Source organism: Corvus cornix, chromosome 1A (assembly GCF_000738735.6).
Source record: "Corvus cornix cornix isolate S_Up_H32 chromosome 1A, ASM73873v5, whole genome shotgun sequence".
NCBI lineage: Eukaryota > Metazoa > Chordata > Aves > Passeriformes > Corvidae > Corvus > Corvus cornix.
The window spans coordinates 15,206,248-15,220,008 of NC_047057.1; the positions used below are offsets into that span (position 1 = coordinate 15,206,248).

The 13,761-nt window shown below is 35.4% G+C and overlaps 1 protein-coding gene across 1 annotated transcript in view; it reads left to right on the forward strand.

Annotated features, from left to right (window-relative positions):
• The window catches only part of TBC1D22A (TBC1 domain family member 22A), a 145,807-nt gene that overhangs the window by 42,552 nt on the left and 89,494 nt on the right, over positions 1-13,761 (forward strand). Inside the window, exon 9 of the mRNA XM_010395583.2 lies at positions 8,031-8,140. Coding sequence (XP_010393885.1) covers positions 8,031-8,140 — 110 coding nt within the window. The remainder of the gene's footprint in view (positions 1-8,030; positions 8,141-13,761) is intronic.

Genomic DNA, 13,761 nt, shown 5'->3' on the forward strand with positions numbered 1-13,761 from the left:
ATTTGTCTTTTAAATCACAGACTTTTTGTATTATTCAAGTTTGCCTTTTTTTTTTTCCTTCTGTGATGTATACTAAAAAGAACTTGAGGAAAAAGAATTTTTGTTTCCCATGTATTTATTAAAACAGATCTGTCAATGAAGGTCCTCTTTTACTGCATAGGATGATGTGGATTTAAATTACCTGCTTTTAAAGTTTATTTTGCATCTATATATGTGTTTCTAAATTTTCAGATGTATCTGTCTAAAGAAGATGTGTTATTTCATGATGCTTAGTGCACACTCTCAGTATTTTAAAAATGAAATTAATTTTATAATATGAATGCTAGTGTAAAAATTCATTTCTCGAGTTTGAAATACATTTTGTGGTTTATATTGTCTCATTTTTGAAGGCAATTAAGAGATTAATAGACTAATACTGTGAGGAAGTCATGAGAGATTAGTGAAAGGTATTCTGTTTGAAACTACAGACTGGAAATGTTGTGTCATGGGAATAAAATGGATAACAATATCTTGGATAATGGTAAAAGCAGTAAAGTAAAATTAAAGAGAAACCAAAAGATTTCTTCAGGTATAAAAATGGAAGAATTGTGAAGAAGGAAGTTAATTGCAATAAATATAGCTATGGGAGAGACATATATTCCAAAGGGAGCAGCATATTTTAGTTCTGGCTTCTGCATTCTTATTATTTCTCCTCTCCCCGTGGTCTCCATGTAGTTATAATTAATGATCATCCCTCTATAGTGAAGCGGCACAGGGGTGGTTATACTTCCAGATCGAAGTCTTCTCAAACATGCTTTCTAACAGATTGGGAAATTACTTTAATGGCTTTTTTGCCATTAAAAGTGGCTTTTGACATCCAAATATCACAACTTTATGTGTTTATTATGAAGTAACTCATGGGAAGAAAAGCTAAAAGAGAAAGAGTCGCTTAAGCAATGACAACCTGCTTTACGAATGCCAGAAGCATAACATTCCAATCCTGTTACATAGATCAGTAGCAGCTGAAGATCTAAGAAAAGATTTTCAAATTAGGTGGATGAGTGATTAAACAGAATTGTAAGAAATTTTTTTTGGTCTTATTTCCAATGAGATGTATGGTTAGTTAATAATTTATAGATTTCAAACCAATACAAATAAATGTCAGAAGTTTGTGTGCTGCAACTTCAGTTTGAGTTGGCTTTGCTTGTAGTTTAAATGCAAACCTTTTTTACTCATAGTAATAATAAGGTCATTGGGTTTTTCATTAGCATGGGGATATTTTACTTGTTTTTTATTTGAGAAATTTGGTATTTTAAATTTTTACTTTAAGCTGTGGAAAAGAAATTTTTAAAGCAGAAGTGAAAAATTAAGTACTTAAGCACAATAACCAAAAAAGGCAAAAAAGTTTTCTTGCAAAACAGTTTTTCTTCTGTAGGCTTTCATTGCGTTATTTCACAGGAGCAGAGAATACTTTATGCTTTTATAGCACGTTCGTTTTGACAAAACTCAGTACACTAAAAAAATTGGCTTATGAATTGTGTTCTCATAAAAAATATTTGTGAACTGATTTACGTGTTCCAGCTTTAGTCAATTATGAGATAAAAATTTACTGCAGTATGACTGAAGTTTAAAGACAACTACTTTTCTTACAGTAACATTGTTGAAGAAAATTAGAGATCATACTATTTTTCAACAGAGCAGGCTTTTTTTTTCCGCAGAGGTTTGATTATTTCTTTTTCTTGATAATAAATACCTATATGAAATGTAAAAATATGTTTGAATTTTATGAAAAAAGCAGGCCTTGTGGCTTGCCTCAGAAGCATATGTAGCAGTTTGATTAGGAAAGTGTAAATCACAGCAGATTAAAGTAGTTAAGGAATGCATTCAGCAATTAAGCAATATAAGTAGTGTTTCCTGCAGAGTGCATTCTCCTCAAATATACTTCTTCAAATTCAGTATTTGCAGTTTGTGCTAAAAAGTGGAAATAATGGATGGTACTTAATTTCTGTTGTAAATAAGGCAAGAAGTCTGTAAGGTGGATTTCTTATTAGCTGTGAATGATGTGGGACCTTACAAAATAAGGAAGCATGTAATTTTTGGTTAAGAAAAGGGACATATCTGTCCAGTTGAGAGTTGGATATTGCACAGTGTGGGTTGCAGCAAACTGCCACTGTCATAGATGTGTGCGGATGATGTCACTGAAGGACAGTTTTTCCTCAGTTTGTTATGCCATTCAGGGACATTAATGGGTTAAAGTAAAAATTGCTTCATGAGTGAGTGAAGTTATACTTACATAGAGTTATGGTCATATGTGAATGGGTGGTAAGCTTACTTGACAGTGGCAAAGTTTTCAGTCTTCTGTCACCAAAAAAATTACATTTCTGAATTTTTAAAAGTTTTTATATTTACATACAAGTGCTTGGATAATTTGTATTAATTTTATATTTACCCAAGTTAGAATTGAACCTTTGGGCTTTTTGAAGTTATCCAGGTAATGTCTTAAACATATTTCTGTTTACGGAATTGTTCAAATGAGTTGTCTTTGCCAGTCTTCTATTTTTAAGTAATTACATGCAAGACAATTTCTTATTTTGATTTTTCTTTTTATTTAATAGTTTCAGTTAAGAAGCATTAATTTTCAGTACTTTTAAAATCCATCCCTGCATATGCAGATACATATACTGGTTTCTTTATCTTTTAAATATTTTGTAGCCTTTAGTGCAGTTGATTTTTTTCCATCTCAAATAAATAGTTCTTTTTCAAAACTACATTAATTTACAGATTCTTTTAGAAGGCTTTTCCAGTGCTGGAGTGATAGTTCTGAAATAACTGTCTAATCAATCCCATACCTGAACACAGGGAAGGCATGGGTTCCTGAGGTTTGCTTTAGACTTGTTTGACCATACTATGGTTTACTCTTGTCCCACACTTGGTGTTTTCTCTCTGCGTGTTTGTGGTTATGTGTGTTGATGCTTTGAAAAATTAAATGATAAAGGGCAAACTAGTTAATTAAAAATGCAGTGTGGGAGACATGTTCAACCTTTAATCTTTCATTTCCTATTCTCCAAGCACCTTTTGGATTTCTCAGGGAATTCCCTTATGAGGCATTCTAAGAACATACTCATCAGCATCCTGTGCTCATCATGCATACTGGTTGCTAATTGTGAGTCCTGTAATTTGGTGTCACATGCACAACTTCTCCCTGGCAAGCTGCTTTGGTTGACAGCAGCAAACCTATTGAAGTGAGTACTGTAAGAAGAATTTATGCTGAGAATTTTGTTCATTGTTGCTGAAATCCAATTTTGAGAGCTGCCATCTTAGAAGCTTTGAAGGCTCCTGTTTCATAATAATGTCATACCCAAGGATACTGCTTATACTCCTTACTGTAATTTCAAACTGCATTTACTGGCTGATTTCTCACCTGTGTGGAAGAGGTTCCCAGTCTTGTATTTGGCATTATGCAAGTTCTGTGGGTCAAAGACTTGTTGGTACCTCCAGGTTTACTTAATCCTCCTTTGTACCCTGTTTTGGTCATAGAGCGTTTGAAGTAGTAAAGATATTTTTCATCTTCCTCCTGTCTGACTTGTGAAGCAGTAATCTCAGTCTGCAGCCTATGAGGAACCAATGTCTTTTGTTTAATTTGCAACATGAGCTGAGAATTTCCTTTTTTCAAGTAAATTTATCATCCTTAAAAACAGGTCTGATTTTGTGTAGATATGTGCAGTGGATTATGAATATGAATTAAGAGCAAATTCTGGATTATTTAGTGTGGAGGAAAAAAAGATACCTGCCATTAAAATCTAGCCAAGAAAAAGCCTGTGTATAAAAGATCGTACTGGCAAGCAATGTAGGCCCACTAAAGGAAGTCTCTGAATGATTTACTGATTACTTTCATACAGAATCTGGAATTAGGGAGAAGGATATGAAATATCTACTCTTTTGTGATAAAGCAAATTGAGAGTACTTGCAGGGTTGTTTTTTATTTATAATTATTTTTATTAATTATATGTTAGTTTTTATGAGCATAAAAATTGAGTCCATGTGATCAAGATGTTTTTGGACAGGATGATTTACTGTGCTCGCCAGGTCACGCAAGATTGTAACCGTTGCCATGTGCAGTAAAATTATTTAGAGAATTCATATTAATAAAATATAATGATTAATGTTTGAAACATCATTCTTATATTGATGTATAAAGATATTTATCTTGCTTCCTATTGCATCTGAATGAAATTGTGTAAGATTGTTAAAATGACAAGTCATCAATACATCATTTATGTGAGAACATGACTGGTTATAGCGGAATATTTGAAATGAAGTAAGGTCATGTTTACCTAAGCCTGGACTGATGGGATGATTAAGTTTTTAAAAAAAATTTACCATTGTGACTGTAGTACTATAAAGAAAGGAAAGATTTTATTTTAATGATTCATCCTTTACAGCTCAAGAGCTATTTCTATCAAGATTAACATGTAACTAGGACTTTTTCAATGAGAGATACTGATATGGTAATATACATATTTAATTAGGCAATTGTTACTGAAAGAATTTACATTTAAATGCTCTATTATGTCCTGATCTTAGAAAAACATTGCCGTAGTGCAGCAGTGACTGAGAGGCTGTTTTGTAAGGCTTTTTGAAAACTGAGTTTGGAGTGGAACATGTAAGATCTTCTAGATGTGGAAATATTACTGTGCACCTCTTCATGCCATCATGTGTGTATGATTTTGTACTCTGCATACTTGGGTGGTAACTTTTATGTTGGGTCTACCTGAAGATGCAATATCTGAAGCAGATTACAGCAAAGTAAGTTTTGTACAAACACCTGTGCATGTGTGGTCAGAATGGTTTCCTTGCTCTGCTGCAAGAGATACATAATTTGGATTTGAGATATGTGGTAAATACATTATGCCTTTACACAAATTAGTGCTAAAAAACCACCCAATTTTAAAATGTTCAATTAATTAACTAATCTAGTGTTTCTATTTATTATTTTGTATATTGGGTGTATGTAAAGAACAATCATAATTTATTGGTGACCTTGCAGTCTGTTTTGGGCTTCAGCACTGCGTCTTTCTTGCCCATTTTGTCCCCTACCTCCCACTCCAGTGAATTCATCTGAGTTTTGCTGATTCTGAGTGTTGAGAAACAATTTCAAGGTAAAAAGCTACAGTTAAAACATTAATAGCACAATTAAATGTCTGTTTCTTTAGAAAAAATTCCTTTGGGAGAATGTGTGCTTTATTTAAAGAGATCTCTTTTGTAGGAGCTTGCTTAGTGTAATGAAGTATGAAAACTATCAAGTTACATTTTTTTTCCCGCTTTATAAAGACTGAATTTTGGTGTTGGTAACAGGTTTAGAGAAGTTCTGAATGCAAGCTGCCTTTTTGTTGGTTGCTTGTATTTTTACCCCGATGTGTACTGAAAAGGTGAAATTCCAGCACTCTTTAGAAGAAATCTATTACATCTAAATGACAGAGATCAGTTGTGAACTTAATTTTAACATTCTGAACAACTTCCATCAAAATCATCCATTAGGCTTAATCTTGAATTAAAACCTACTTTTAATGGAGGCAAGCTGTTTAGCATGTTTATTTTCTACTGTCATTGGGAAACTAAATCTGTAAGTAATATTTTTTTAAATTTTTGTTTTATCCTTATGTCTCTGGCTTTGTGAGTGGAGCCAGTTAAAGCTGTTTAGAAAAAGTCTTTTTGCATGGTGGGAAGTTTCAGAAGCATACCCTGGGAATAAGTAAAGAACAGCTAATACCATGCTTACAGCAATGCACGTATTCAGATCAGCATGTCATAGATTCCATGCTACAACAGTTTTCCTCCAGGCAACTATTTCCTGTCTTTTACAGTTGTATAGATAACATGATAAAGATCTCTGCAGGAAACTGAAGAAAATGAGAAATGCTTCTGTAAGACTTTGTAATTGGGAAATTTGGGCAGTGATCTTTACTCCCCCAGATATTGCACACACTGGCCTGCTATTTCTGTCCATATTCTTTTATTCAGTCTTTAAATTACTGTCCATTCAGATTTCACTCATTGAAAATAAATTTAATGTTATTTAAAACCAGAAATTGCAATTATGTTCTCAAGCACAAATAATATCATATGTACTTTTGGGGTGTTTTTTTCTTATTTTTGCTTCTGTTGTTTGTCCTGAAATCCCTTGTGCTTTTCTTTCAAAACTTTTCTAGTATGTTTACTTCCTCATCCAAATAAGAAAAAGAAAAAAAAGAAAAAAAAAGAGGGAGAGAGCAGCATGGAGCTTGACTGCTTTTGCCCTTAAAATTGCATGGAAAAACAAGCATTTTGCACTATGTACATACCCAAATAAATGAATAAATGCTAAATATGTAGATTATGATTTTGCATAGCATTCTGTCAGTCAAATGTTCCTTAACTGGAGCTTGTGCTATATCTGTGTTTATTATATAGAGTATTTGAAATCTGTTAAATACTTGTTTATCTGCTTTTAGGAATTGGGTTTTTAAAACTGCACTCAAATGCAAAGGTGGCATTCCTTTAATTACCAGTGAATGACTACTGGTCCATTGTTTACAACCCTGCCACCTCTGAGATCCTCCCATGCTGTTATTTTATGGAGTCTGCTGCAATCCCCTGTTTTATTTACCAGATTTCCCTAGTAAGTAAATATGTTAACTAACGCTTTATTAGCACAACTTAATCTTCTTGTCCTACAGCTATTAATATTTCACAATCCAAAAACAGTGATCCCTTAGAAGATGTACACCCACATATAGACACCAATGCAAACAAGAATGCTTTGGTAACACCTTGCTACCAGTGTCTACTAGTAGTGGTAAAATCACTGGTATGTTAAAATTATTTTAAAACATATGTAATTATAATGGTTGTTACCAATGGACAAAAGGTAACATAATCAAATGTAACAACCTAAAGATGTACTTGGGGATCTCTAATTACATACTGCAAAGCTGTGAGACAGGCAATAGAGGACTTTCAGGATACTGTATATTCTTGGTTTTCTCTTACCTTTTACTCTATGCTACCTTGCAGTTGTGTAAAGGAGGAAATTCCTTCTTGGGTATACCATGCACAATTTAGGTAAAATTGATCTCTTCTGCACCTCTGTCTCCTTGAGAATAAACCAGGGCTGGGACAGATACTTCTTTGTTACTCATTTTGATACAGTAATACACTGTGAGCCCCTGCAAGAAGGAAGCTACAGCATTTACACAGAGCCTTCACAGGTCATGTTAAACTCTCTTCTGGAGCTTTGGAACTTTGGGAGTTAGGTGGCAGGCCAGCACATTGTGTTTCTTTTCAAAATGGATTAATTCAGATGCCATGCCTTAAAAAGACAGTGTAAAATGTTGGTTCATATTGAAGTGTGAATTTCTTTAAATGCATTTGTGTGGAAGACTCAGTTTCCATGCATGAGGCGTCATTTGGATTCTGTGCTTTTCCACTGCTGAGAATCACAGCGTTTTTTGTGGGGTAGGAGTGGGAATCATCTGTTTTCTTTTGTCTGATTTCCTTCTAATACCAAATGCTTGCCTGAAAAACAAATCTTCCTTGAAAAGCTGTAGTCTGCTTTCTAAATAAATTTCAGTGGTTTTCTTAAAAGTATTTTTCAGGGCTTTTTCTTCTGTGAAGACTGGCAAAATATTTGCACATTCTGTGCATGGTGCAAACACAGTCATCTTCTTAGGGATTGTTCATATATAGGACTCTCAAAGTGCTTCTGATCCTCTTTCAGGTGTGAAATGTTTAGAATAAAGTAATTTATTATATAATAATTCTGGTTAACCAGGCATGATTCGAGATTTTCACAGTCTGCAAGAAATTAAGTATTCATTAACATTTAAAGCCATTAGATGACACAGTTGAGCAATAAATGATTAATTTAGTCCCTGTTCAAGTAAATGTGCATTGAAGTTTCTGAGAAGAAGATAAGTGGTGGCTGTCTTTGTTTTCAATTATTTTCCTCATTCTTGCTTTATTTATTATGTGCACTTCATTGAGTTGTCTTTCTCTCTCTTTTCCTAAAACAGAAGAAGAAGAAGTGGAAAATTTTGATGTTTCCAGTCTGCCTGAAGAAGTGCTGCAGAACATAGAGGCTGACAGTTACTGGTGCATGAGCAAGTTGCTTGATGGCATTCAGGTAAATTGATTTTTCCAGTCTGTAAGTAGTGGACTTAACTGATTAATGTCATGGTTGTGAACTACTTTAAGGCTGAAAAAGAGTACATCTATAAAAAACAAGGGAGAAGTCGATTTTCCCATTGGAGAAATCCACTGCTAGTTTGGCATAGAAAGGAAAACAGAAAAAAAAAAAACCTGTGCAACCTCTCTTGGTCAAAATGTCTTCATGTTTCATTGTGGTGTGATGTTCTAGAGCAGAATTGAAACCTCCGGTTCTAGAGGCATGTTTTGCAACTCTGTCACCAAGCATGTAGAATGGTTGCTCAGAATCTCACTGAGGGGGTGAAAAACTGGCTTATTTATTAATTTTTAAGTCAATAATATAGCAACCTAAAAGTGATTTCTGTCTTAATAGTTCCTGAAATTATCTTCATATTTTTAAAATACACATTTAAAACTTGATACTTATGCTACTTCACTGAATGTTTGAATTTTTTCAAATGTGGAAAATCTATGAATTAAGGCACAATTTTCTGCTACATGCAGCAAATTGGAGTCTAATAATGGTAGATTTTTGGGTAAATTTTCATGGGCTTATAATTTTATGAAGATAAGAAGTATCTACAACATTCTTTCCTATGACTTACGTTTTAATATGAATGTTTCACTGGCTAAGGTGCATTGTGAATTGGAACTTGCAACAGAGTTCATTTTTGACAAAACTGTTATAAAATTGAGTCAACAATAGAAGGCTTAAACTTTTTTGAAGGTTTTTTAAGTGTATTTCTCCTGGTTAAAGGTCAAATCAAGCTCAATATTCTGTGTAGCATTTTTGAAATGCATAGTCATTTTCTCATGTCAATTCTTGTAACAAATACTGGTTTGCTTATTTCAATCTCTCAGAATTCCTAAATTTTAAAGTACTTGACCACATAGCAAAAATATGTGAAAAGTTATAAAGAAAAAAAATGAGAGCTTGAAATCTACTGGAAAGGAAGAAACCCAGGTAAAGAAATGCAAACCCTCCAACTGTTTTACCTACTTCTGGAACATCATTGTCACTGGCCTGTTGCTCTATTTTTTTTCTAGGAAAGGAAGTTCACAGATTAGGTGATTTCTCCTTAAAATTCTGTTTTCATGCAAAACCGTCAGGCACTGAGAAGCAAAATATGGAAACTAATTGCAGTGGAATTAAATTGCATCAATGAAAATTTAAGCTGTTGTATAAATGGAATGGTGTTGGATGTATTCAAGGATGCACTCATCTATCAAAAGCAGGCTTGAAAGATTATGCTAGTGGTGTGACTAATGATGCTACAGTTAATTCAGTGCAACTGCAGTGCTGCTGAAATAAAGGGGTTTCTTGTTTTTCTTTTTCCATTCTCTTGTTTCCTTTCCTTTCTGTGATGATACCACTTTACTTAACAGATAAAACAGCCATGTAGTTGCAGGTTGAGTTGGTTGGAAGAACTAACCCTGTAGAGAAGGACGTGGGATACTGGTGGACATGACCGGCAATGTGCACTTGCAGCCCAGAAAGCCATCTGGATCCTGGGCATGCAAAGCAGGTGGGCAGCAAGGTGAGGGAGGGGATTCTGCCCTTCTGCTCTGTTCTTGTGAGACCCCACCTGGAGTGCTGAAGCCATTTCAGGAATCCCCAGCACAGGACAGACATGGACCTGTTGGAGTGGATGCAGAGGATCAGAGGGCTGGAGCATCTCTCCTATGAGGAAAGGCTGAGAAGATTGGGGTTGTTCAGCCTGGAGAAGAGAAGGCTCTGGGGAGACATTACTGGAACCTTTCAGTACTTAAAAGGGGCTTTTTGCCAGGGCCTGTAGAGACAGGACAAGGGGCAACATTTCAAACTGAGAGTAGATTTAGATTGGACATAAGGAGTACATTTTCTATGATGAGAGAGCCCAAAGAAGTTGTGGATGTCCTCTTCCTGGACGTGTTCAAGGTCAGGACTGATGTGGCTTTAAACAGCCTGAGCTAGCTGAAGCTGTTCCTGCCCATGGCAGGAGGTTCGGACTAGATGAACTTTAAAGATTCTCAGTGGTTCACTGTATGATGCTGTAGTTCTAGCTGACTTACATTCTGGATGCACAATTATTTTTGTCTGAAAATATGGCATAAGGGACTTCTGTATGTGATGGTTTTGTCTGAAGTGTCTGAATAAACTGTACAGGGATTTTAGAAGAGAGGAATGTGACATGTGGTAATAACTGCAATCAAAGAATCTCTGCAGAATATTGCCATTAATTTATTCGTCAATATAAGCTTCCATTTCATGTTGCCCTACCATATTGGATAAATTTAAAGAGTGCACTTTGATAACAGTTAGGGTCATCTTGTGAAATTTTTGGCTAATATGAACTAGATACATTTTTTTGTGACTTTTGTCCTTTCAGTGCAGAAGTGTGTAATGGAAGAATGATTGTATGATTGTATTTGTACCCCTTTATTATTCTTAACAGAAAACTCATTTATTTTTCCAATCCGTCCAGACAGTCTCATTTTCTTGATTCCAGAATTGTCAAAGGTGTTATTAAGACATATGTATTTCTTGCTTGAGTTTTACCACGTGTAGTATCTATTATTTCTTCATTCCTCACTCATCCACCCTCCCTTATGTATCTAATGTGACTCTGTGTATTTTTAATATAAGAATACATCTTTGAACCACAGAGATGTGTAGAATAAAGAACAGGAGTTGGCACTGGGCAGCAAGACAGTCACTTCCTGACATGCATACAGTTCTTAGCTGAGAAAAGAAATAAAAAACTTGTTCAAATCATGTGCCACTTTAGCAGGTTCCTTCATGCTGTTTTTTTATCATCTGGAGGTTCCTATTGTAAGTATGTTTTTGGCTCCAGCTAGAGTTTTGCAGAACTTTTCCATTAGTTAATGTTTGATCTTGCATGATAGTTTAATCTATTTTTTCTTCTTAGATTACTTTGCATCTTCTTTTTCTGTTGGTTGTCTCCAAGTTTGGGCTTCTAAGTGACTGTGCATGTGTTATATCACAGTTCTATTAAAATTTTAAAAATTGATCTAACTAATATTAGGGCATTTTTTGATATAACTTTATCTCTCTAAAATATCATTTAATCTTGGAATCTATATCTGTCTTATAGCAGTCAATTTTGGATGATGATGTATGTAATGGTTTTCCTTTTCAGTGCTTCGTGAGTGCTCTAAATTTTTTCTTTCATTTTTGTCCCAGAAAGACTATGCCTCACTGCAATTGCTTCTTATTTATTTCAGGAAAACAAATGAGAGCTTCTGAAATCTTAAGAACATATGATAATTCTGCTCAATGTATGGCCAGGTCTGAGGTCAGATTGAGTTTTTCAAAGCTTTGTCCAGTTGGATCGTGAACCCTCCAAGGACAGAGACTTCACAGTCTCTAGGGGTTAATCTAATCCAGTGCTTCCTCGTCCTTATGTTGAAGTTTCTTCACAACAGCCAGCTGGAACATTTTTTGTTTATGCTGCTTGTCTCTTCTCTTCCCACTATGCACCACTATTAAAAATGGAGATTTCTCATCATGATAGCATTGGTTTTATCAGGCTGTGATTAGGTGCTCTGGAGCTTTCTTTTCTTCAGGCTGAACAAGCCGTTTCCCCAGCCTCTGAAAGAGCATGTGCACCTCTGAGCATCTTGGTGATCTTTTGCTCTTGCTTCAGTTTATTCACATTTTTCTTGTATCAGGGTCCCTAAAACTGGATGTGGTATTTTAGATGTGGTCTTGAAATACAATAAATCATTTTTAAACATTTTAAGGGAGATCTACACAGTAAAGATTGAACTCTGGAACTGTTTGGTCGGAGAGGTTGTAGAATCCTGATCCTGGAAGTTCAAAACCAGAGTCCATATGGCCTTGAGCAGCTTGCTCCAGGTGACTTGGCTTTGGGCAGTGCTTGGACTCCAGAGGTCCCTGCCAACCTCTGTGATTTCACAATGAGTGCTGGGGGGGGTAATTGTTGGAAAAGGTCCGTGGACTCTGGCGGGGGGAGGAATTGCAGTCCAGCCAATATGGTTGATAAAAGCAAGCTCCGTTTATTAGCAATCCAGAGACACTTATATAGTATACCAGCTTGTTAACTCTTAATTGACTCAAACCTATCAAAGCGCATTTCTGCTTCTACATACTTAGACTACATTGGCAAGCTTCTACTAGTTATGTTATGATTAAAAGAATTCAGAGTTCACCCTCCCCTCTCCGGGTCTTATCTGCACAGCTGCACATCCTCAAACTCCCTTCTTGTTCCCAGGCCTGTTTCTCACACAGGGATTTTCTCATGCAGACAGTTTCTCACACTAACCTTTGCTTGCAGGGCTATTGTTTGTACAGTTCTTTTATTGATCCCATAATTCTATCAATGACCCATGCCCCTGATCCTCTAACCATTCCTCAATAGGTAATCATTTCCCTCCACCTACTGGGCCAGGAGGCTGCTGGCTGGCTTTGCTGCCAGGGCTTACCAGTGACTCAGTCTGAGGTTTCTGTCTACTGAGATTTCAGGTCCTTTTCCACAGAATTCATCTCCAGCCTGTATTCTTACAAGATGTTCTGAATTTTTATGCTGATTTATAAAAACCTGCTTCTGAGGCTGTGTGTGGCCATATGCAAAATACATCTCCGTTGTGTGTGATAAAGCTGGTTGTCTTTAAAAGACTTCTAAACTGTAGATGATGCATGAGCATTTTTGTATTTTCATCTGTATCTGTTCATATGGGAAAACCAGAATTATCCCATGAGTATTTTTTCCATGTAATTAAGTAGACATTCCCATATATCCAGATTATTAACTTTTTTTTTATTACTAAATCGTCTTTTATAACACTTTCCTCAATAAAGTCTCATTAACATTCAAGTAAAAAGTTCACATTGATCTGTGCCACCTGAAAATGTAATGTTCATGTATAAAATAGAGTATAACTTTTCATTTTAAGTTCAAGTATACTGGTAATAAAATAACCAAAGGGGAAATACATGCATTGCATAATGATTTAACCAGATGTATTAAAAACAACACAGAAATATTAATATAATTATTTGTCAGGGCCTGGTAATTTTTAGAATAAAAGTGAGATAATTCATATCCAGGGACTGGAGTGTGCTGAGGTACATATTAGCTATTCCTATGGCTGATAAAATAGAAAGATTTATGACCTTCAAAGGGAATCCTGCAGAGTTCTTTCTCACTCCTGAGTTATGGAAAGTTGTTGCTAACGTATGCCTGAAGTCTGGATTATGGATGGATGGATGGATGGGTGGATGGATGGAATGCTGCTTGGAAAGCCTTTCAGATGTCTGCTGGATCCAATAAATAACATGAACATGCATTTCAAATGTTGAGAAGTACATGCAGAAATAACTCGCCTCAAAACTCTTCACAGGACATTCCTGAGGTTTATTTTAAAGGAAAAATAGGTCAAATATTGCTTTCTTTGTACCTTTTCATTAAACTCCTACAAGACAAATTTCTTGGTTATGTCTGCAATTCATTTGGGGGGTTAGTTTATGTGTGTATGAGTTTTTTAGCCAAGATAAAAGGATAAAAGGAGTATGTATTTTAAGTGTCTGTATCTGTCTGTTACCTGTCTCTTGTCATGGGAACCCTCTGTCTGCTG